This window comes from Polyergus mexicanus, unplaced genomic scaffold, assembly GCF_030449975.1.
Source record: "Polyergus mexicanus isolate NDT 795.1 unplaced genomic scaffold, iyPolMexi1.0 SCAF_1, whole genome shotgun sequence".
Classification (NCBI taxonomy): domain Eukaryota; kingdom Metazoa; phylum Arthropoda; class Insecta; order Hymenoptera; family Formicidae; genus Polyergus; species Polyergus mexicanus.
Window position 1 is genome coordinate 3,087,780 of NW_027223321.1, and position 22,056 is coordinate 3,109,835.

At 40.4% G+C, this 22,056-nt stretch overlaps 2 protein-coding genes across 9 annotated transcripts in view; one reads left to right on the forward strand and one right to left on the reverse strand.

Moving 5' to 3' along the window:
• Qin (qin) overlaps nt 1-22,056 on the reverse strand; it is a 135,405-nt gene that overhangs the window by 35,677 nt on the left and 77,672 nt on the right. The window contains exon 1 of one of the 5 annotated variants that reach the window (XM_070292911.1): nt 2,761-2,875. The exons of the other annotated variants lie outside the window; for them this stretch is intronic. The gene's annotated coding sequence lies outside the window, so the exon portion shown is untranslated. Of the gene's footprint in view, nt 1-2,760; nt 2,876-22,056 lie in introns of those variants that run through there. 5 annotated transcript variants of the gene reach the window in all.
• The window catches only part of LOC138931869 (uncharacterized), a 49,894-nt gene that overhangs the window by 25,575 nt on the left and 2,263 nt on the right, over nt 1-22,056 (forward strand). For 3 of the 4 annotated variants that reach the window (XM_070293084.1, XM_070293104.1, XM_070293074.1), the window contains exon 2: nt 11,811-12,002. In XM_070293084.1, coding sequence (XP_070149185.1) covers nt 11,811-12,002 — 192 coding nt within the window. Of the gene's footprint in view, nt 1-10,127; nt 10,345-11,810; nt 12,003-22,056 lie in introns of those variants that run through there. The other variant, XM_070293093.1, reaches the window with a different exon arrangement.

Here is a 22,056-nt window from a genome sequence, read left to right on the forward strand (position 1 = left end):
TTAATTGTAGAAGCTATTTCGATGTATAAAAGAGAGAACGAAAGATCGTTTCTCCCCCCAAAAAAACCAAAAAACAAAAAAAAAACTGTAATTAACTAAGGTGAAAAATATAAATAATACAATAATAAATAAAAAATAAAAACAGAAACTCGAATGTTTTATTAAATTGAGATGACAAGAAATAAAATAAAATAATGCGTATTAATTAAAAAATATATATTTTCTCAGTGTGCTATTTTAGTTTTGTAATGGATAAATAAGTAGCTGTTTATTCCCGCTAGCCAGTCGCGATTTCACGGGAGAAAATGACGCTGCGTAATAAATGAATCGATTATTTTTTTTTTTACGAGAGTATGAAAAGGAATATCGCGAGTTACCGAAAAAAAAAAGAACTGCATCGTCGTGCTATCGGTTGCATTACCAAAGCGCGGACTCATTACCGGAACACCATCTATCACGCACGGACCGGCAACGGAGTATTCATTCCGCGGTGATTATCCGGGGGATAAATCTTCGTTGCCTTTTTCGTTTTCCGCGACGCTCAAGGTAGCCAAGACGCCCCGAAGGTCAGGCGCCGCGTTCCCTCTTCTTTTCTTTTCGGCGGTCGTTTCGCTTCTACCGCGTATAATGCAAGGCACACTTTAAAAAGATGACGTAGCTCGGGATTGATGGCCCGATCGCGCTTTGCCGAGTCACCGACAATCGTTAGACGAGTCGCCACCCGCGAAAATTCGCGAGAGGCCAGGAGATCGGATTATTCGAGAACTCTCCGAAGGCTTCGAATTTTCTATTCCCGCAATCGTTAATCTACCGCGCGAATAAATTATCTATCCGTTTGACCGTCGCGATTAAAGTGAAAAGTCACGCAACGTCGTCGATACGCAATCCGCGTAAACGTAAACTCACGCAATCGCCGCTCAAGCAACGAGCACGTGAAAAGACTGACGATGTTAATAGTAATCGATGTGATTTCGGAATATCGAGAGGTTAAACCGAACTCGTCGGAGCTATGCATTTATAAAATAATTTATAGTCAGAATTTTATATAAAATATAAAGATTTTTTAAAAAAGAACCGATGAATCCCAGAATTAAATTAAATTTTAGAATCTTTGAGAATATTTGTCTTGTCATTTCCATTTATAAAAGTATTTCTAAAGAGAGTTCGCCAATTTAAATAATTATTTTGATAAACAATATGGGTATTAAACTTGCTAAAATAAAATTAATAAAATTGCAATTAATAATAAAGCAACTTAAAAGCAACATAAATTTTAAGTAAAATAATTTCTCGTTTTCCGACTAAGCCAACTTTTTTATTACGATATGCGGCTGCTAAACACAAAAATATTTAGAATAAAATATTTAGAGAGAAAGGCATTTTATATGAAAGTATGAGTGAAGCTGCATGTTCTCGACATCTATCTCCTTTTTCGCTCAAAAATATTCAAAGTTTGCATCAAAAATTTAAATTCGCTTCCTCACCACTCGGACGAACCCTGCCATTTTTTTAACAAAGTCATAATAAATATAAAAAATTCGTAGCACGTCCGGTCATGGCGTGACGCTGCAGAGGATGCCGTGCCTAAGCGTTCATGTTTTTAACGATGCCATTCGAATCGACCGGCGATACTCTTGCGAAACGGAACGATTAATGTCTACAGAATTCACTTGAATAACGCTCGTCATTAGAAAATGGTTCCCGTCACTGTCGGTGAACGCGTCGAATGCGTAATCTTCTTTATATAATATATAGAAATTTTGTTAATGTACTCTAATCAAACGAAATAAATAAATAAATTCTAATGTTTCTCTATCGTGAGAGATTTAGATCGGCCTTTTTATATTCACAAAGTTTGCGGCCACGTAATATAAATAAGCGTACAAGCTCGCAAATCTACAAAAAAGTATTTGCCGATTATATTCGATCGAAAAGATCTATCGACGGCGAATCTGCGGCACGTTGTTTTTTAAATTTTAATTCTCGAACACTCGCGAGGATCGATCGCGACTCGCTGAAAATCTGCTTAACAATAATCGATTTCGTTATATGCCTTATAAGCGATGGAAAATAGGTCGGACGCAGAGAGAAATCGCTAAAAAGAGAAGAGGAGGTTTATTGGCGCCGCGTCGCTTTGTGCGAAACCGCTCGTATTCGCCTATACATAGTATGCGTGTGGTTTTGCCCGAGATGACTCGTCACTGTCAATGTAAATCACGCTCCGACGCTGGGATACTCCTCATTTCGTTTATTTTCGCTCGCGGTGTTTTCCGTCCCAGATATATTCCGCTCATGCATACGGTGGGCGTGTTTTTGCGTCTCTCTCTCTCTCTCTCTCTGTCTCTGTTTTTTACAAATTCGGCCTTATTGATTTCTACATCAAACGGCTTATTCTCTCTTTTTATCATTTCTCGTTCCGCTCGCACGCGCTCCTCCCCTGTCCGACTCTATGCACTCGTACAGAGTCGTTGCATCCCCATGGAAACCGCAAATTAAACGTGCGGCGTAGAGTAACGGCAGGTGAATCGGTCCAAAGGGTGAATCGGATTTTAAATTAAAAGCTCGCACGCTGGCTAACTTCTGCCAGCTTCGACTTAACCTACCGTGTGCACGCCGAAAAAGCCGGTCTCTCTCTTTCTCTTTCTCTCTCCCCCCTCTCGTCTCTTATCTGTCGTGTTTGTGGCGCCGTGTTGTCTCGATTCGCTTTCAATTATTATATGATTGCATCCTGTTAGAGGAAAATGCCTCTAGTAATCTTACCGAGAACCTCGCGGCACAAGGAGATCATCAACGAGATCCGGAAAAAAGGTATAAAGGCGATTGACGGGAATAAATACTATACACTCGACAGCCCCGAGCAGACTGATTGATTTGTTATGAGCTCTCGACTTATCAGTATATATCAACAAAGTGTAGACTAATGTATCAAGGCTACATGAATTAAATCAAAACAATAATATATTATAAATACAGACATAAATATTGTCGCTATACATTCTGATATTCAGAGACTCGTCTAAAATAATATAGACTAATAAAAAAAAAGATTTAAATTTTATTTTGAATATCCTACGTAGCTTGATTTTTTTATCAAGCTTTACTGCTCGTTTCGTAATATCGTTTAGAGATACCATTAAGCGCAAATGTAGTCCCGGACTATCTCTCGGCTATTGAGTGACAGAAAAATGAAACGGCGATTACAAGTTCATCTCTGAACTTAATGACAAAAATTATGCGCAAATTTATAAGGAATGAGTTTCTTCATCCGGATTTTTTTTCGTCGTGTAATTAAAATAAAGATATGGAATTATAATCATTTTCAAAATTGAAGAAAGTGATTTAATAGATTGGGGGGGAAAAAAAAACTTTACATTTAATTTTTCAACAAAATGCAAGATTTTAAAGATGAAATTCTGATTATGTTAAATATTATGTTAAATATTGATTTATAAAAATAATAAAATATACCGAGGAGCTTTTTCAAAATAGGCTATGTGGTTCTTGTCATTGGATGAACGTATTAAATTATTGAAGAAACTGCGTTATAACATTCGCGATATCCTTATGGAAATTTCACTAATTATGGCGACGCCGAGGAAAACTTTTTCCATGGAAAGTGACGCATCCGTGCTTCTCTGTACGAAGAGTTAGTTCGAAATCGTTGAATTGACGTAACTTTGAAACTTCTTCGCGAGCAGTCTCGTCACAACAGCGCGTCACTCTTTTCTTCGTGGAATAATTAACGAAACTTTCGAGGCTTCCCTGCGTCCGACAGAACATCTACACTTTGTCATGTTTAGCCAACATGTACGTTTTTGCTGTCTGCATCGCGTCTACGCGTCGTCCTTCTCGGAAAATCAAAGCGTCGGACGTCGGGATATTTTGGGCAAACACAATATATCGAATTTGCACGAGGATCGTGATTTGTGTTGGAAGAAACTTTAATTTCAAAAACGGAAAATATCGCGAATCTATATTTATATTCAAAAACAATTAAATAGAAATTTAATTTATTTATCTATTGAACATTCGAGACGGAGAGAAGAAGGGAGAGAGATAATATAAAAATCATTGCAATAATTATCAAAAAATATTATAAAATATTAGTCATTGTGTGTGTGTGTGTTGGTTTGTTACAATATCAATCAGAATTTTCAAAAAAAGTTGTATATTGAAAAAACTTAAATTTTTCAACAAAATGCAAGATTTTAAAGAATGTTTGATTTATGTACAATCAATTTACCTATTAATCCTGATTATGTTAAATATTGATTTATAAAAATAAAATTTAAAAACGACAATGTCTTTCGGTATCGATACAATAAGGATCTCCATAGTATTATGCAGCTAATGCACAAGACACAAGAGGTTACTACCGCGAGATAATGACCACAATTACGCCGGATGCTCTCTCTCTCTCTCTCTCTCTGTTTTGCATCCCTACAAAATTTCGGGGGAAGAAGACGGTAAATTCTTTTGTCGGTGATTTCGAAAGTGGTTACAACGGCGCATGCGAACTACACTCGCTTTACTAAATGTAGCACGCGCTTCACTTATTCATGTGTCGACGGGCAATTAATTATACGCCGTATAATACACAGCGGGCGATTAAAAATTGAAATATTGTAATAACTCCTAGAGAGAGAGAAAGCGCGCAATGAATGTCGACGCAAAGCGCGATACATGCCTAGTGCGTTATTCACGATACGCTTGTATGTACATGCAGTTAATGCGGTTCGTTCATATTATACTAGCGGCTACCGTGTATTTTAACGAGATTAATGAGTCCAAAATATGAAAGAGTCATTAATATCGGATCGTTCTCTACGCGCGAACGACGCCATAGTTAAGCGATTTTTTTCCCCTCCCGCTGATGTGTCCATAAATATCATTACGCATTTAATAATAACGCACTATCATTATGATTTATCATGCGCTATAAGCCGTCAGTTGTTCGGCCCGCGAGCGAAATTACGTAACGTAAAAGTGAAAAAGATCGAAAAGATCCAATAAGCTATAATTACGATTCAAAGAGCCCGCGAGAGATTCGGCGTTTAACGATAAAGATTCGAAGATTAGGGATCCTAATAACTTAAAAATAAAAAAGATAAAAGCATCCAAAGATCCAGAGCGTTCAACGATAAAGATCCACGGACGCGAAAATCTCAAAATTCACAGCCTAAAAGATCGAAAGATCTTTCGGCCGTCTTTTGATCCATGTTCTTCCCGTTCTGCGATAAAATGCATTCAACGTATTTGCTATATTCGATGCACAAAAGCCATCCTGCGCACGCGACTGTCGTGCCGGAAAACCTCAGAAAACGCACCGTTTGTGCGGAACCAGGAAGAGGAAGGAATCCTTGGCAGTCGGGAGGTTCGGATCGATTAATTATTTAACGAAGCTTCCCTCCTCCCCGTACCACTCATCTCTTTCTCCCGCACTTCTCCCCATCTTCCTTCATCCACGTCCCGTTGCTCTACCGGCGTGTTTAGCCCCGAAGCAGCGCCCGCTCGCTCCGTCTATGTTTCCATCCCCTGCACAACCCACCCTCTTTCTGCCTTTCTCCTTCTGCGCGTTCGCTTCCCCGCGATCCTGCCTTCCCCCTCTTCTCTATGCCTGGTCTGAAATTTCATCGTGAACGCGAGAATCGTAACTTCGATCGTACGCAACACTGCCCTCGGCTGCCGTGCCCCCGGACTCGCGGGGGGGGGGAGGGGGGGGTTGGTGTTGGTACAACAGATACCTACGTAATTATTTCCCCTTTGATGAGAAAACTCGCGATGTTACGTACGTGCGTACGCAAACAACGAGGAGCGGCGCGTAAAGAGCGACGCGAGCCGTAATGGAAGAGAAGAAAGACGAGATTAAGATAGGACAGCAGTGAGAGAACATCTTACGTTCAAACGAAATAATAATTTTATGAAATTCGTCAAAAATATATATAATGAACAAATAACATATTGATAATTATATACAAGAATCATCTTCATGATGATTGATATTTGTAATGACCGAATAACGATATCTCTATGAGAACGTTTCGAAAGGGTAGCAAATTACTCGAAGAAGTATGATACTTGCAAGGGCCAAATATATACGCGACGGAATGATAGAGGCGCGGCAAACGCAACGGGCGGTCAAAGAAGGGAGGCGATGGCGAGTCGAGGATGGGTAGGGGATGAGTCGGGGGGGGGGGGGGGCGCGATATCGTAGGGGCGCAGGATGCGCACAATTAAATGGCCCGATGGCTGGTGGACGAGGCGAGGAAGCACAAAGGCGGCCGCGGATCGTTCTTTGCGCCGTTAAAAGGCCCTCCTTCTAAACGACCATGGCGAAAAGGTTCTTCTTCCTCGTCGTCGTAAACACCGTACCCGTATTCGTTCTATTTTCTCTCTTTATCGCCCGGCCGTGCATCGCTAGGGAGAGAAAAGGAGAAAGATAAAAAGGGAGGATGAAGAAATGCTCTCCCGGCTTCTTCTCTCCTCTCCCCGATCGCTTCGTGAATTTCTTCGCGTATATACCGGAGAAACAGCTCCACCTTCTACGGTGTCTCGTTTCCGGGATGACGTCCTTTAGCAGAGTCGGCGGCAAAGTCGCGGCCCGAAAACGCGATATACGTGAAATCATCTCTCGGTCAGATCAAGTTAATATATACGAGATTTCATGGCTTCCTTCTCTTTTTCTTCTAGGAGATTGGGATCGAGTTCTCTAGCATCGGTATACTTTGAAGATATTTAAAGAGAGCCGTAGAGAGGAAGGAGGGACACGCGTCGATAACACGACTATCGGTTAAACGAGCACCTTATACTCTCTTCCCTTCTTCTATCCTCGGCATCCTTCTCCTCCTCGTATTTCCTTGGCAGGTTACCGCCGTTTACCGTTTACCGTTTTGCGGTATCATATTTACCACGATTTATCCTCGCGATTTATCGCGCTTGTGGTTTCAAACCCCTTTCGCGGTCGGAAATAGCGACTGTGTATTTTGCGATTACGATACTTTCCGGATTTTTTATCTATACGACTGTAACGTAATGAATAGTAAATAAATTCTGCTTTGATTTATCTACAAATATTGCTAATTGATAAGTACACATCGATAGATAATACGAGGTTGAAATGTGAAACAGATTCGCCAATTGCGTTTTATAATTACAAATCATGTTTAATTTATTATGACATTATATAAATATAAATAAATACATTATAATATTGAATTATAAAGTCTTCTTTATATCGATTACGTTTATATTCCGCCGATCAGAATTCGCAAAAATCGAGGAATAACCAGCTATTGAAATGACTTTTATCGCGTATGCGAGAGCTCCTAAGACGATCAATATATATCTTCTTTCGATCTACGTTGATATACAAGGATACTACGGTATTTATTGAAACAAGATTGCGTAACCGAAAGATCGTTATGTAGATAGTGTAAAATTTCTCACATATCTCATATAGCAAACTCTTTTCCTTTAGCTAACTGAAATTTAAATTATAATTATAGAAATATCGTAAATCAATTCTCTTTGTTTCAATTATAATAATCGTAATGACAATTTCAGCGATTTTCCAACATTTCTATGACTTTTCAAAATCGCAGAAAGTAAACACAGATTTCGGAATTTCCACAACAGTCATTCTTCTATAGTGTGGGTTTCGTTTTTAAATTATATCAATCGCAGCATCTCTTCTTATCGTTAGCGCGAAAGAACGACAAGGCAATAATTAGGCTACCAAAAATAAGCCAATTAATAGAGAAACACGGACGATCGATAGTTCATTATGACACGCGAAAAAAGCTAGCCTTCGGCGAAAGATTAGCATCATATTCCGATTTGTCTTTCGGAAATGGAAACTTTTTTCGAATTCGCAATCGCCGCCGATGCTCCTCGGGGCAGACCGATTGAAATCGATTCGCGTTCGTCCATGCATGCGTTATTACACAACACCCCTGCGCGATAATTTAGTTCCGGATCGAGTACGCTTGATACCTACTTTTAGGCCGCCGGTGTGCATCGAGCATTTGATAATTATTCGGCGTTAGATCAGACCGGCCGTATAATTACATTTGTTTATCCGTGGCATTTAATATACAATAACAAGTGTTATTTGATATCGCGCGCGTGTATATATCATCATAGTATGTTTATCACGCGAATGTTTATACTAACGCTCATCCGATATCGAAAGCGCACATCACAGAGAGAGAGAGAGAGAGAGAGAGAGAGAGAGATAAGTGTATCTCAAGAAAATTGTAATTTTTTTTATCAGCATCTCCTTAAGACTCTGATTTTCGTGTAATACCGCGTGAGATTTGTCAGAATTGTTAAATAAAAATCGACAACGGGCTTTACAGTAACGAATCGTTAATAACGCCCGACGAGATCACATTATTCGTCCCGTCATACATATTTAGCGTCCTTTGAAGCTCGTGCAAGGAAATACGTTGCTCGGATAATGCATTCCGCTGCATTCGCTTGACCCCTGCGCCTGTGTTCGGAGTCCCACCGCACGTTTCGATGCACGCGCGTGCATAAATCGGCGTCACGCGCGGATAAATACGAATTAGCGAGATATCGGTTTGTAGTCGTGGTTCGAAGGCATTCCTTTTTTCTTCCTCGTTCGCGCGAACAATACGCGACAGGCGCATTTCCAATATACGTTCGGAGAGAGAAGACGTTCTCGCGGAAGAAGACGATCATATTTTCTTCGTTCTTTCTCCTCTGTTGTACCCTCCCACCCTTCTTTTTTGCCCCTTACACTCCCTGCGTGTCCCTCCGTGTTTTCCCGTTTCTCTCTCTCCCTCTCTCTCTTTCCCTCTCCGTACTTACTTTCGCCCGTTGGCAAATTTTCATACGGCAGCGCGATATTAAAGCGCCCGTTTCCCTGGGATATTTGCACGTCACGAAACGCAGAAAATAGTTACGTCGCGCCCGACTCTTTTTCCTTCTTGCCGCTTTCTGCTCATTTAATGGAAAACGGAGGCGGACGGATGGATAGACAATATTTATTATACTCCGGAACTCGATCCCCCTTTTGCGAGCGATATAACAATGTAAATAGCTGGATGAAGTTACGGACGCGCAATTGTAAAACAAGCTGAAGAAGTAACGATAATGTACTTGAAAAGTGAAATATTCTCGATGCCGATATCTCGTAAAGTACAAATTATCGAACGAAATGAAATATCAATTAACGTTATTACATCACTCGTGTATTTATAGGATTATGTGGAGACTGCGTATTTTACAACGATATCCAAACAATGAATAATACGATAAGAAATGACGCGTAAATTTTCACAACCATAACGATTATTCCCCTGCCGTTATAGACGCGTTCCGAAAAAGATGGGAGTGTATTTTATTAAAGCGTTGAACGTAACGTGTCGAACAATGTTTGCATGAGCGGAAATATTTCGCGATATTTAATAGTATTTACAGTTTTCGGGTCGCGCGTAACATTAAAATCGCGTTTTACGCGCGATCGATCGCGACGCGGATTCGCGCACGAGGGAAGACAAAAAAAAAAAAAAAAAAATAGCGAACATATCGCGTCAATGTGTCTGTCCGATTGCAAATCCCGCGCGTGCGGATGTATTGTTACCGCGCGCGAATTAATCCGCGGCGGCGTTTTGACGCATAAAGTTTGCCCCCCCCCCGTCGATGAGCCATTAATTAGCTTCCGCGGCACGGATGCGACAACCGGCATCGAATAGAACGAACGCGCAAAGCTTCCGCGCAGCTTTTCGTAAAACCGGAGTAACGCGCGTATTATACGTCCCACTAAGGATTCATAACGCGATTATCGAATTTATCGCGCTGATCGTGAATTTGCTCTTGTTTTATACAACGGCGATGAAAGATTCATTAATCGTTTCGTACATATAAATAAATATACGATATTGTTGTAGGTAGAGGATAAAATTTCATTATTCAATTGCCAACTGAACACGAGGATTTTATCTCGCGTTTTTAAAAATTGATATTTAGTTTTAATTTCTACAGTCGTAAGTATTTTTTAAAATTACTTTTACAGAAGCGTACGATCCTCGTCGGGGTTTCCTCGGCAACTTTTCGTATTAGCAGCAGCTACTTTTATTCTAAAGAGAGAGAGAGAGAGAGACTCGAGATTTTCCAGGCTTGACCCAGTCCCCGACCGAGACAAAACTTGCTCCATTCACGCCACAAAGGACGGCGCAAAGTTTTGCGAGATACATACCTACGTAGGAAGAGGGCCGACCAAGTTTCGCGGCCACCATCCCGTTCACTGTGGACCGATATCTACTGCGTTATTTACGATATATTCGTATAAACGGTCCATGCGACTCCGCTACGTACTCGGTAAATGAAATTAACACGCCTCGGGAGTCTGGCGCTAATTAATTTCAGGCGCAACGACGTTCTCGTTGAATCCGTTATCGCCCTCCCCCCCCCCCCACCCTATTTCTTGACATCGATCCGATCGTGCATTCGAACGTATTATCGGGAACGTATTACCGCATGTTTGACATGCCTGGTAAAGACCCACCGCGGCATGTATAAAGCGCAAATGTTTCGAGAGCGCGGAGGAGAGGTTTCGCGAAAATCCCCGCCGACGATGTATTAATATTCAGCGGGAGGAAGGAATCTTGCGAATCGAACGAAATACATCTGGAACGCAAATACCACACCGTATGAATCTGTGCGGTACCGGCGGTGGTATTACGCAGCCATGTTTTTTCCTCCCGGAGGAAAAACAAGCGGTCGGCGTGGACAATATCGATTAAACGTTCCTCCGCATGAATTAAAGAGACTGTAAAAATTTGTTTACCTCCGGGAGGCACCTCGTGACGGTCGGCCGCATTTTCAAATGATTTAAATTTCAGATTGCTCAAATGACCAAGCCCCCGGAGGCTGCAGACGCGGCGCTTCCTTCTCTCCTTTCCGATCCGCTCTTTCTCTTCTCGCATACATACGAGACTCGTCAGGAAGGAAATAACAGTAGAAATATATAGTAGAACTTCAATCATGCGAATTAGTATGGGAAGAAAGACGGGTGGACAATGCAATTAGAAGGATAACGCAACCATTAGTCCCGTGGCGCAACAAATTTCACTCGGACTTTTATGAATTAGAATGTCTAAGGCTCCTGATCGGCCTCATTGACATCGAATCAAATTATGACGTCAAAAGCGAAAAATTATATGTTAAAATAAATTAGTTTTCTCTCCCATAACGTAAACCACCATTCACGTTCAATAGTAGATTAATGAAATATAATGAAGTCTCTTTTCTCATTTGGTTAATAAATAACTGCAAATCTTGATATATTGTGATAAAGTCTATTCTCGCTGGAAGTATGCTAGGACATATGCAGATGAGAGTTATACATGTGCATTTATTAATGCATGAATAATAAAAAAGCTTTTCGTATATTTTACCAATCTATATTGGCAGACTCGAGTAAAATACGAAAAAATAAATTTAGTTAGCGAGGAAAAAAATTGTATAATTTTTCACTTTTAAAATTATAATTTGATGTCGACTTGAAAATGAACAAACGAGTTCATTAAATATTTAAATATCGAGTATATAGACGCTGTTACAAATCTCTTTTAATCATAAGAGAAATTAATTCGAAAGATTTTGAAATTTTATAAATTTAATCGTAAATAAAATATATATAAAAAAAAAATTTTTAGCACATTTCGAACTTTAATAAATGTAATATTTAATTGGCGGTTTTTAGGTTTTTTTTTTTTTTTTTTTCAATTTTTCACGCTTGTCGATCGTTGGATGCATATTATAGCTGAATGTTTCTTTTACAGATGGTACACGTGACGGACGGGGCGACAAAGTGTCGAAGCGAGCGAAGCCACTCGATCCCGACGAAGACGATTATTACTACGATGATCCGGTGGACGAGAGAAACAATCCGACGAACGAAGCGCCGGCCGTGCCGCCCGGATTCCTGAGCCCGTCTGTGCGCGAGTATCTCGATCTCGGTAAATCGATACCCGGTACGTATAAGCAAGATCATCTCTCGCGCGCAAAGTTGTCCCTTTGTGAGCCGCTTGTCGACTACCGACCGATTCCGATCACGGCATCACACCTCCGTTTTATCTCCCTATGTATATACAGTCTCTGCAATCCATTCCTGCCCGTCTCCTTCTTTTTATCTACCCTCTTTTTCCCATTCTCTCTCACCTTCCCCTACCCCTCGCCGAGCGTCGCTCTTTTGACATCGAATGGACGTGTCGCGTAAAAAAATCAAACAATAGTGTTGTACTCGAGAGATAAATAAAACTGAAAGCAACTTATACACGGAAACTGAGGATCCACTGTTAAACTCGCGAGAAACTTGCTAGGGAATAATAAGGAAATGGAGAAAGCACAAGATATGATGAAATATGGGAGGGAAAGAGAGAGAGAGAGAGAGAGAGAGGAGACAAGTCGATTGCGTTAGATGCGTCTTTCGTCGAACGCGTATCTTCCGTATTCTCGAGCAGGAAATATTTCACGCTCGACGGTGCCAGACTGCGAGAAATGCGAGGAACGCGGGAGTTACGCGTGGAATTGACCCTTTTCTTTAAAATACCGTCTGCAACCGGTCTGTTTTATCCATAAGGACGGAAAATGCCGCCCAATCCGTGAGAAATACGCAATCGCGCATAACGGTTGAAGAATCTAATATTCATTCGTGCAATCATCATCTTGAAGCAGAGTTTTATGCAAAATGTTTTGTATCGCGACTGAAGAAAGATTTTTATTAATCTGTTTTTTGCAGACACAAACTGACATACACCTATATTATATAAGCTTGATAAGATGTATAGGAATTTCCACAGGGTGCATAAGTAATGCTTTAAAAAACAGATTTCTTCCGACTAGAATTTCATGTTCACTATTTCCTAAATAAAAATATCAAGGCATCAGCAGTTCTTTCAATTAGCAACTATTAACTTTAACAAAATTTTAATATAAAGATTATTTAAAGAAAAAGGTATTTATATTTAAAAGTTAGAGTTGAAAAAAAATGACGCCTTATTTTGTTGATAAAAATAATCGGCATCGAAACGATCGAGAAACTTCATGATTTCTTAAAGTGTCGATAATTTCGGGACATATCGTATAGATGTTCCCTGAAAGTAGCCTGCCCGAGGATATATGCCGTTCGTGCGAATGAAACGTTAGATCGGGGCGCGATACGCTTTGCCGGCTGCGATTATACAATATAAGATTTGCCGGCCGCAAATGAATGGGATTTAAATCTAGACGAACGACGCAATACCACCGCCGGCGTTTATGAACACCCTTCAACGGGTAATCTCGCCGACAATAGGACGGTGGAATGAGAAGGAAGATGCCAAGCGCGCGAGCGGAAATATATATAAGGAAATACGTAGCCGCGCGCATATCTCGACGAGCAATAACTTATCTTCTATATCCGCTTCTTATACCCCCCCCCCCTCCTCCTCCACTCCTTCTCAGCCCCGGTGATACTCGCAGTCGCATAAAACGCGTTCAAACCGAGAAACTCGTCGAATACGCGCGCATCACCGCCAAGGAGCGGTTCCAGCGGCAATTTCGCTGATATTCCGCAGCTTTCTATCCACGGACGAAACAACAAGGGCCCCGCGCGGCATCTCCCTCCCCCGTCCCTCTTTCCATCCCCCCTCTTTCTCCTACCGTTGGTTAACCGGGCTCTGTCAATTTCTCTAACGCGTTTCTCTCTAACGTCTCACCCGAAAGTTTCTCTCGCTCGATCTCGAAAGTTTCTCTACGCTTTGCTCTACGCCGATCGATATGAACTTTCCGATATCGGCATTTTTAATCTCTCGCTTGTCTGCCTTCGCCGATCAACCCATTAAAGCTCGCTGGTAACTTTAATCGCGTAATTAGTAGCTGCACTTATACGCGGCAACCCCGTACATTTTTATATATTATAAAAATAAAACTGAAAAAGATTATTATTAATATGGCAGACACGCGCGGCACGAATTAGAGCATTTGTCATTTGATCAGGACAATATAGTTTCGTCAACAGAGAATTATGGACTTTAACGGATTAACTCTGCTTTAATTAAACTAATATCGAGTTTATCGATAAGCGCTTTAAAAGATCGCTCAAAGCCTCAAGGTTGTTCTATGAAATTATCAACTATTGTGTATGTTTGTTTTGATTAAACTATGCGATGACGTAATAATTATTCGTGAGAAAATGTTTCGTTTCGTAATTTGAGATTTTTGCATGCAAAATTAATTTGGAATATGTAAATAAAATTAATTCTTTCTTTGTGTTTTCAATGATCTTAAATAAATAATAGAATATGCTTTCCGATTGTAGTTCTCAAAATTTATACGTCGCGATATGCGCGTATTGCACCGTTCTATTGTCTGTCCGCGAGTTTTCATCGTGAAGCGAAGGTCGCTTTCGTCTTTAAAAATCATTATTTTAAGGTAACAGCATTAGCGGCATCGTAAATTCACGTCAGAGTAATTGAACGAGAAACGCTATTAATCTCGACTTCATCAGTGTGACGCAGGCTTCTTCCGGTACGCTTCTCTATCTTAAAGAGAATTTAAAAATTATAAAAAAAAAAAAAAAAATTAATGCATTCGATGCAAGTTAACAATTTTTTTTCTATAATTAAAAAATAAATAAATAAAAAATAAGCGAATGCGCAAAGAGCGATATCGTGCAGGCGAGAGATGCATGCGGTGCATTCGTTCGAAAAATAAAAAAAAATAACAGAGCTTATCGTGAATCGTAAAGAGCAGGCGCGCGTTCACGACAGGAGACGTCAGCTTAAGATTAAGTGGAATATTTTTAAGCGAGGGAGGCTTATTCTCAAGTTAGCGCGATAATCTAGTTGCCCGTTAAACGCGCGGTCGTATCGCGTTTAAGCGCGATTTATGTCACTTTGTGCCAGCTAATGGGTGGTTCTTTGAAGACTTGCAATTTCAACGCTGACCTATCGTAATGCAGGCAAGCGAGCGGTATTCTCTTCGATTTTCCTCGGTCGCCCTACGGAGGGCGACGTCGCGGAGCGCGGCTTACCCGTCTCTCCCTTTAGCCGATCGATCGTAAAATATTTGTAGCCTTCTGAGGGAAAATTCCTATAATGGAGTTTACACATCGCGCCACCGGAAGGTAGAGAGGCTACGCCGGCAGGGCAACAACTCCACATCGTGTGCACGTTACACGCGATAAAAGATGTCGACCCAACTGATTTATAAGCATATTCGTATATAACAACACACGGGGGGGTGCGCATGAAATTCATACGTTAAATTAAATATAAATTAAATCATAAGTACGAATCGGAGTATAGGATATTTGTAAAACTTTAAAATAGAGAATTTTAGTATTTACTTTCGGCTCCGCCGCGAGGATTTGCGCCCGTCGTCGAAACGCGAATAATATGCACATACGCGATTAATCTGCCGACCATTGTTCTACGAGATCTGATTATTTGATAACGCGTTAAACGTATTCCGCCGCGCGATTAAATCGATCGCGCCTTCGCTGTAACGTGCGAGGGTTGCGCGTTTAAATCCCTAAATGTTCTATAATCGACGTGCGATAATCGTCAGCGATGATAAATGTATACATAAATACGTATCGGTTATAAATAAATCCGTGTCGCATTGTACAATATAGAAATAAAATATGAGAGTTTCGAAAATCATCGGACATCAGATGGAACGTAGTTGGGTATTATGAAAAGCTTTTAAAATGCCCGATTATTTTTAATACTCTGTACGCGCGCGAGAGAAATAATCTAATAATATTCCTCCGATATTTCAATATGAATCAGGGATAGATTATCGGCGCAGTCATTTTCCTCGAGCGATCCGATAAATGTGCAGCGCGACATCAGCCGTGAATTTGAGAAATTTTGCCAGGCCGACGGCGTGAAATTCCACGAATATCCATCGACGATGGACGAGACCTTCGTCGACGTCAATGTTGAAGAGAAGAACGATAGCAACGATAACATCGTCGACGGCAACGACGACGATGTCGACGCGCCTTTCGTCAACACGACGAGGACCGATTAGCGTTTGCAAATTCCCAAACAATGCACGAGGAATTTACGACGTCGCGTCGCTCTATCGTAAACTCCGGTGTGTCGGCTAACTACCGTGACACCCTTCCGACAAGGGCTGATCATGCCGCCCCGAAGCAGCTGAGTTGTTGCAAAGGGAGCGAGAAGCTAAGTCGATGGGGAAAATGGTGTAACAAGAATGACAAAGGCGGGAGACAAAAATAACGAGATGAAACGCGAGAAGATAGAAGAGTAAAAAAAATAGTGAAATAAAATGAAGAATAATTTTTCACGTTATATAAAGAGCTTGAGAATAATGAGGTGGGAATGTTTATCAGAAAGACATAAAAATTATATACGTGCCGTGTGCAAAAAATATGTATAATAAACGCGTTTGAAACGTGTACGATAATGGGCATATAACTTGATAAGAATAAAAGCAAATTTAATTTAGATCGAAAACGCGTAATGGATATATCGCGTATTCTTCTTTTATATTTTATAACTTTTAGATCTAATATTAATTATTATTTGCTCTTCCAGCTTTACGCATTTTACTATATACCCAATATATAATAAAAAATTCGTAAAACATTAAAAGTAATTTTTCTATGTACTTCTTTAATAAATGCCGTTCGTCTTTCTTTTTCTTTCTGATAAAACGCGAATGCAGAATAAAATCATCTCCGAACGAAGAGCGAGAAAGAAAGAAGAGCGAATAGCTGCGACGTTGAATCAATATGGTAACGTAAATGTATCTCATTGATTTAACAGTTCCCAATCTCCCGAAGGGTCGTACGGTTGCGAAACCCCTCACCCTCCGAATTTGAGCTCTGTATGCCATTCTCGGATAGAATAATGAAACAGTCTAACCCCGGACGAACTCTGCACCAACGCGGCTCTCCTCGATGTCATAGTATAGTTCCCGCGGAAGCGAGCTGCGCGAACCAAGCGGGAGAGAAAGAGAGAAGGCAAGAGGGTCTTCGCGGCGTGTGTCTCGCTCGCACTCCTAGGCTTTCTCTTTCTCGCCTTTTCTTCCTTTCCCGCATTTCCTCTTTCCTTTACGTAGAACTAACCAGGTACGTCTTTACGTGCATTTCATGACATACAGACAATGACGGGGAAAAAGGAGTTAACGCGTAAGAGAGATACAGAGGGGTGTACAACGGGAAATGGAGAGACGATGAGAAAGATGGCGGGAGAAGGAAGCTGAGTTTATTGGAGCGAGATGGACGGAGGGAACAATACGGGTTTGAAGGGTAGTTGCAGCAAACCTCATCCTGTACGCCTGGCTGACTTTATGACGATGGTTGGCACAGTAAAAGAGAAGAAGACGGATATACTGCTGGGAATGTAGAAAGGGGGAGAGAGAGAGAGAGAGAGAGAGAGAGAGAAAGATTCGCGCGCGATTGCAGATCATACAGACGACGAAGTCTCATCCTTCATCTACGAAACGTGTAATTTACTAGAATGGAAATATTCGCAAAAACAAATTCACTAAAAAAATATTATAATTATAATTAAATATTATATTTATAATTAAATAATGACAACAAAATAATAATTTGTTCTGTACGTTTTATGATTAAAGTCGATTTTAGACACGTTATAATTTGCAACAAATTCTATTTATCATTTTATATGTCTAAATGTGTAATGCAGAAAACATTTAAAGAAGTAAAATACATACATATATTTAATATATATTGTATATTAGGATATATTCTATATGCGATGTATATAAAGTCACAAATAGAATTTTGTCTCGTCGCGAATTATAAATCATCGAAAGCGGATTTAAATAATGATTCGTACTTGTTCCGTACGATTTATGATAAAACGATGATTTATGACTTATGAAATTGATTGACCAAAACGAAGAATTAATCTGTCAAATGATATATAACTCTCTTTTAATATCGGAATTAATATGAAAAATCCACAAAAAAATGCGTTATTATCCCCGGGCTTTAGAGAGGAACGACGAGAATCCTCGAATGTGCAATTAATGCCATACTGCACCTTCAGCATCGCTATGCTGAAAGGATTAATATCCCGCTCGTAGGACAAACGTGTCCAAAGTGTAAACGAACGAACAGCTGAATAATCACAGGAAACGGGCTGTTTAATCGTCTCGGTATGATTCGAAGCCATTTCGAGCTCTCTACCTCATTACGTACGATGCGACTAGGCTAGGCTCCAGGCTCAACTCGGAGCGTTGCATAAGACAATGCTTGATATCCAAAAGCGATTCGCGTCTACTCGCGCGAGTGCATTTGCACGCATGTGCGTGCGCGCATGCATCGAATATATTCCGAATTAATCGACAGAAATGGCGAGAGATACCGAGAAACCCGCCTCTCGTTTCTCACCTGACACTTGCGTTCTTACAAAGCAATTTTATCCGCCGTATATCGTCGTCTGTCAAATATACAAGATGCTTAAGTGTATACATATATGTTGTATATTTATATCCACGCGTGTGCGTTATGTATACAAAAATAACACTGTGCGACGATGGCGCCGAGTTCAGTCGTGCAATTTCAAATTAATAATCGCGTTATCGTGAATAAGTCGTTAGGTAATTACACGTCTTGTGTATCTCGTCAAAGGGTCAATCAATCCGATCTGCTTCACGCGCGTCCTTCTGACGGATTTATTGTACAATGTTGGCGCGACGTTCTTTTCTTGACGCCTTCTCGTCTCGTATCGCGAGAGTACAAGCCCTTCTTGGATTCTGCAATTTATGTAGCGTCTCTCTTTACGCCCTCTTATGCAGATATTGGAAAAAAGATCGTCTCGCGTCGCTCGTCTTTTGCGAGTGACTCGTTGATCGAGAGAAAGTTGAGGGAGGAAGAGAAGATATAACCCTGCTCGATGTCTTTATAATTGCCGACGATAATAATAACGTCAACGAGGAACGCCCAGAGATACAGAGAGAAAGAGGGGTATATCTATTATCGTTGGTACTCGTTAAAGAGTTCCTACACGGTGAAAGAAGCAAAGAAAGGTAGAAGCAGAGGAAAAGACGAGGAAGAGAGAGAGAGAGAGAGGATCCTTTGATTCGTGTACATCCCGTTTTGCTTATTTATTCTGCCTCAGTAATTCGAGACACAAGTTTCCCGGCGCGCGATCCAAGTCTCTACGTGAACTTTTCATTGCGTTTCCCAATACATCTGAGAAAAGTTCCGCGATTCGTCGCGCAAGGAATATCGACTTTGCGATGCGCGCTCCTACAACTCCAATCGTAAAAGGAGATCGCGCTGCCAAACGACGTAAGAGCAGAGAGCTCTTATCTAAAACATCAGGCGAAATAATCGCTTGTACCGAATAAAAATAATGTAATTTAATTTCGCATAAAATGTACGAAAAATATGTATCTGTGATCTATTTGTTAAAAATATAAATTATTTGTATTTAAACGAGATGTCAAAAAGATATATATTTGTCGAAACGTTAAGCGATTTATATGTGTTTCTGAGAAAAACGATTTCCTGTGATCCCGCTTTCAAAACTCAGGGTCAGCCAGTCGAAAGGCGGATCTCGGTAAAAAGTTCTTTGGACAAGTTAAGTAAAGCGGGAGGACACAGGAAACCGCCAAGGATCCTGCGGCATTTCGGCAACGGTTAGTTTCGTGATTCGTGTAGCGCACCCGAGTCTTGATTTTAAAGATACGTATTTTACTCGCGAAAGAGAAAGACGTGGGATTTTATAAGATTACACGCGAGAGAAGAGAACACGCCATTCTCTCGGCGGCAAAGATAACAAGACCGGTCTCGCGTGGAAAGATTTTGGCCACGTGCCAATGCGTAAGATTCGCAAGAACAGAATTGCTGAGCCCGCACGATTTCCTTTAAAGTAATGCTAAAAAGTACTCGACAGAGATAGTACCGACGGCGATCCAGCATTTTCTTCGATTGGTCTTCGAAGGAAATTGAAAACGAGGTCAACGCTTATTAAGAGAGTTCCTTCGTTAGCTCTCCACGAGGAATCGCGCCCTAAGCGTATAAAATGTCAATCTTTTTTAAATCTCATATCGTCATTTAAATACTAAATTTCCGCAAACTGTAAAAGAGTACTACAGAATAATTTTGCATAAAATTATAAGTAGATTGTCTTTGCTTCAAACATCGAAAAGTTATGCGACTTTTTTTGTTCTCAAATTATTTTAATTTGAGAAATATTTCATCGTACAATCTATCAATATAATTATCTTAATAATCAATATTATCAAGATGATGACAATTTGAAATATATCGATATCAGAACTTTCCATATGAATATTTTTTATGTTATCAACAGTTCTTTTTGTAATAGTTCTGCAATTTTAGTGGCACGAAAGAGCTTCTTAGCAATTACAAGAATATTGCTTGGTTTTGTTTCGAGCGCAAATATTTCCGTCTAAATAATTTTGCGTCAATGCAGCATCCTGTTTTGTCCCCGGATCGCGAACAACTCCATTTCTCCATCCCCGTTTCCTCCCGATCTCTCTCTCTCTCTCTCTTTCTATTTCTCTTTCGCTATCACCCATCTACTTCTTCATGTTTCTGGCTGGATAGCTATTCGAATTTCTTCGAGCGACAAGCTTAGTTTTGCCGGGCAAGAATACTGTCGTTCGTAAGAACGTACGATGAAGGCGGAACAACGAGATGTTCCTAGTAAGAAGAATGTAGAGAGAAATAGTATAAGATGTCTCAAAGTAGATTTATAATGAAATTATACCGAATAAATTCTGAAAGACATATGCTTTAATTAAAATCTATCTCTTTCTCCATTTTAAAATTATCATATTAAATAAATCTGAATCTTAATATGAAAACAAATAAAATGCACATATTTTATACAATTTTATTATATTAAATTGTATTATATTTCGTGCAATTTTATGCAAAGGTTATTTATGTCTCGACAAGATAATACTATTCTTAATTAAAATTGATTATCCGTTACAAGCGATACAATATAAGTATAAAGTTCTGTTAAAAACCGTTAAACTTGCGAGTTAATTTTTATAAACATTTATAAAAATCTACATCATATGCAAAATTAAAATTATGTAAGAATCCTGTATAGCGATCCGCATATTACTTAGCGCGCTTATTATTTGCTTTGTTCCGTACTTTGGCTTTCTAGCGAGTCGAGAAATTTTCGCGTCGATATCACCCGACGGAGACTCGTTCGAGTTAGCTGAAAACAGCGGATTGGCCAGACTTCGTCTCGAGCGCGTTGCAGGAATATCGATGCGGCAAAATGGACGCGCGAACAACACCCCCGGAACGTATACGGTACGTGCACACCTTCCACGAGAGACGCGGTCGTATAAACTCGACCATATCGCATCGACATCCATACGAAATTCGCAGCTTGCGTCGCTTGTCCGACCTGTTTTGTCAGCGGAAGAGATTCCGTTGCACGGAATAAACGCTCGTTGTCTCGCTCTCGCTCTTGCTATCTCCCGTTTTCTTCGCCTCTTTCTCTCTCAGTGGTTGGGTCCGCGTAATTATAACTTCGGTAGAATCCACGACGACGACGACGACACTGTCGAACGTATTCTCGTTCTCGAGCTATTCACCCGTTTCGTAGGTGTGCTCGCGCACCGTGTCAGTCTAATTATTTCGTTTTCCGTTGAGCCTCGAACCGGGACGAGAGACGACGAGGATGGAAAAGTGCGGATGGGGTTGGAGGATCCCGAAGGCACTTTCTTGAAGCTCTTTTAACGGTCGCTTTAATGCGCCTACGATCCCCTCTCGAGAACCGCGAACCGTTTTAAGTTGTCCAACTTTTGTTTTCACCTCTTTTGATCGCGATACCGATCTCTCCTCGATTCCAGAATTACTTGTTTATACGCTTGCCGATATTAAATTAAAGACGTATCAGTTTCGAACGCAAAAACATTCTCATATTCGAGCACATGTCGCAAAAAATTGACGAAACTCTATTTTCTTTTAAAAGAAATAATACGCAGAATTAAACTGTCACAGATAAAAATTTTCAACTGCAATTTTGCAATAGAAATATAAAT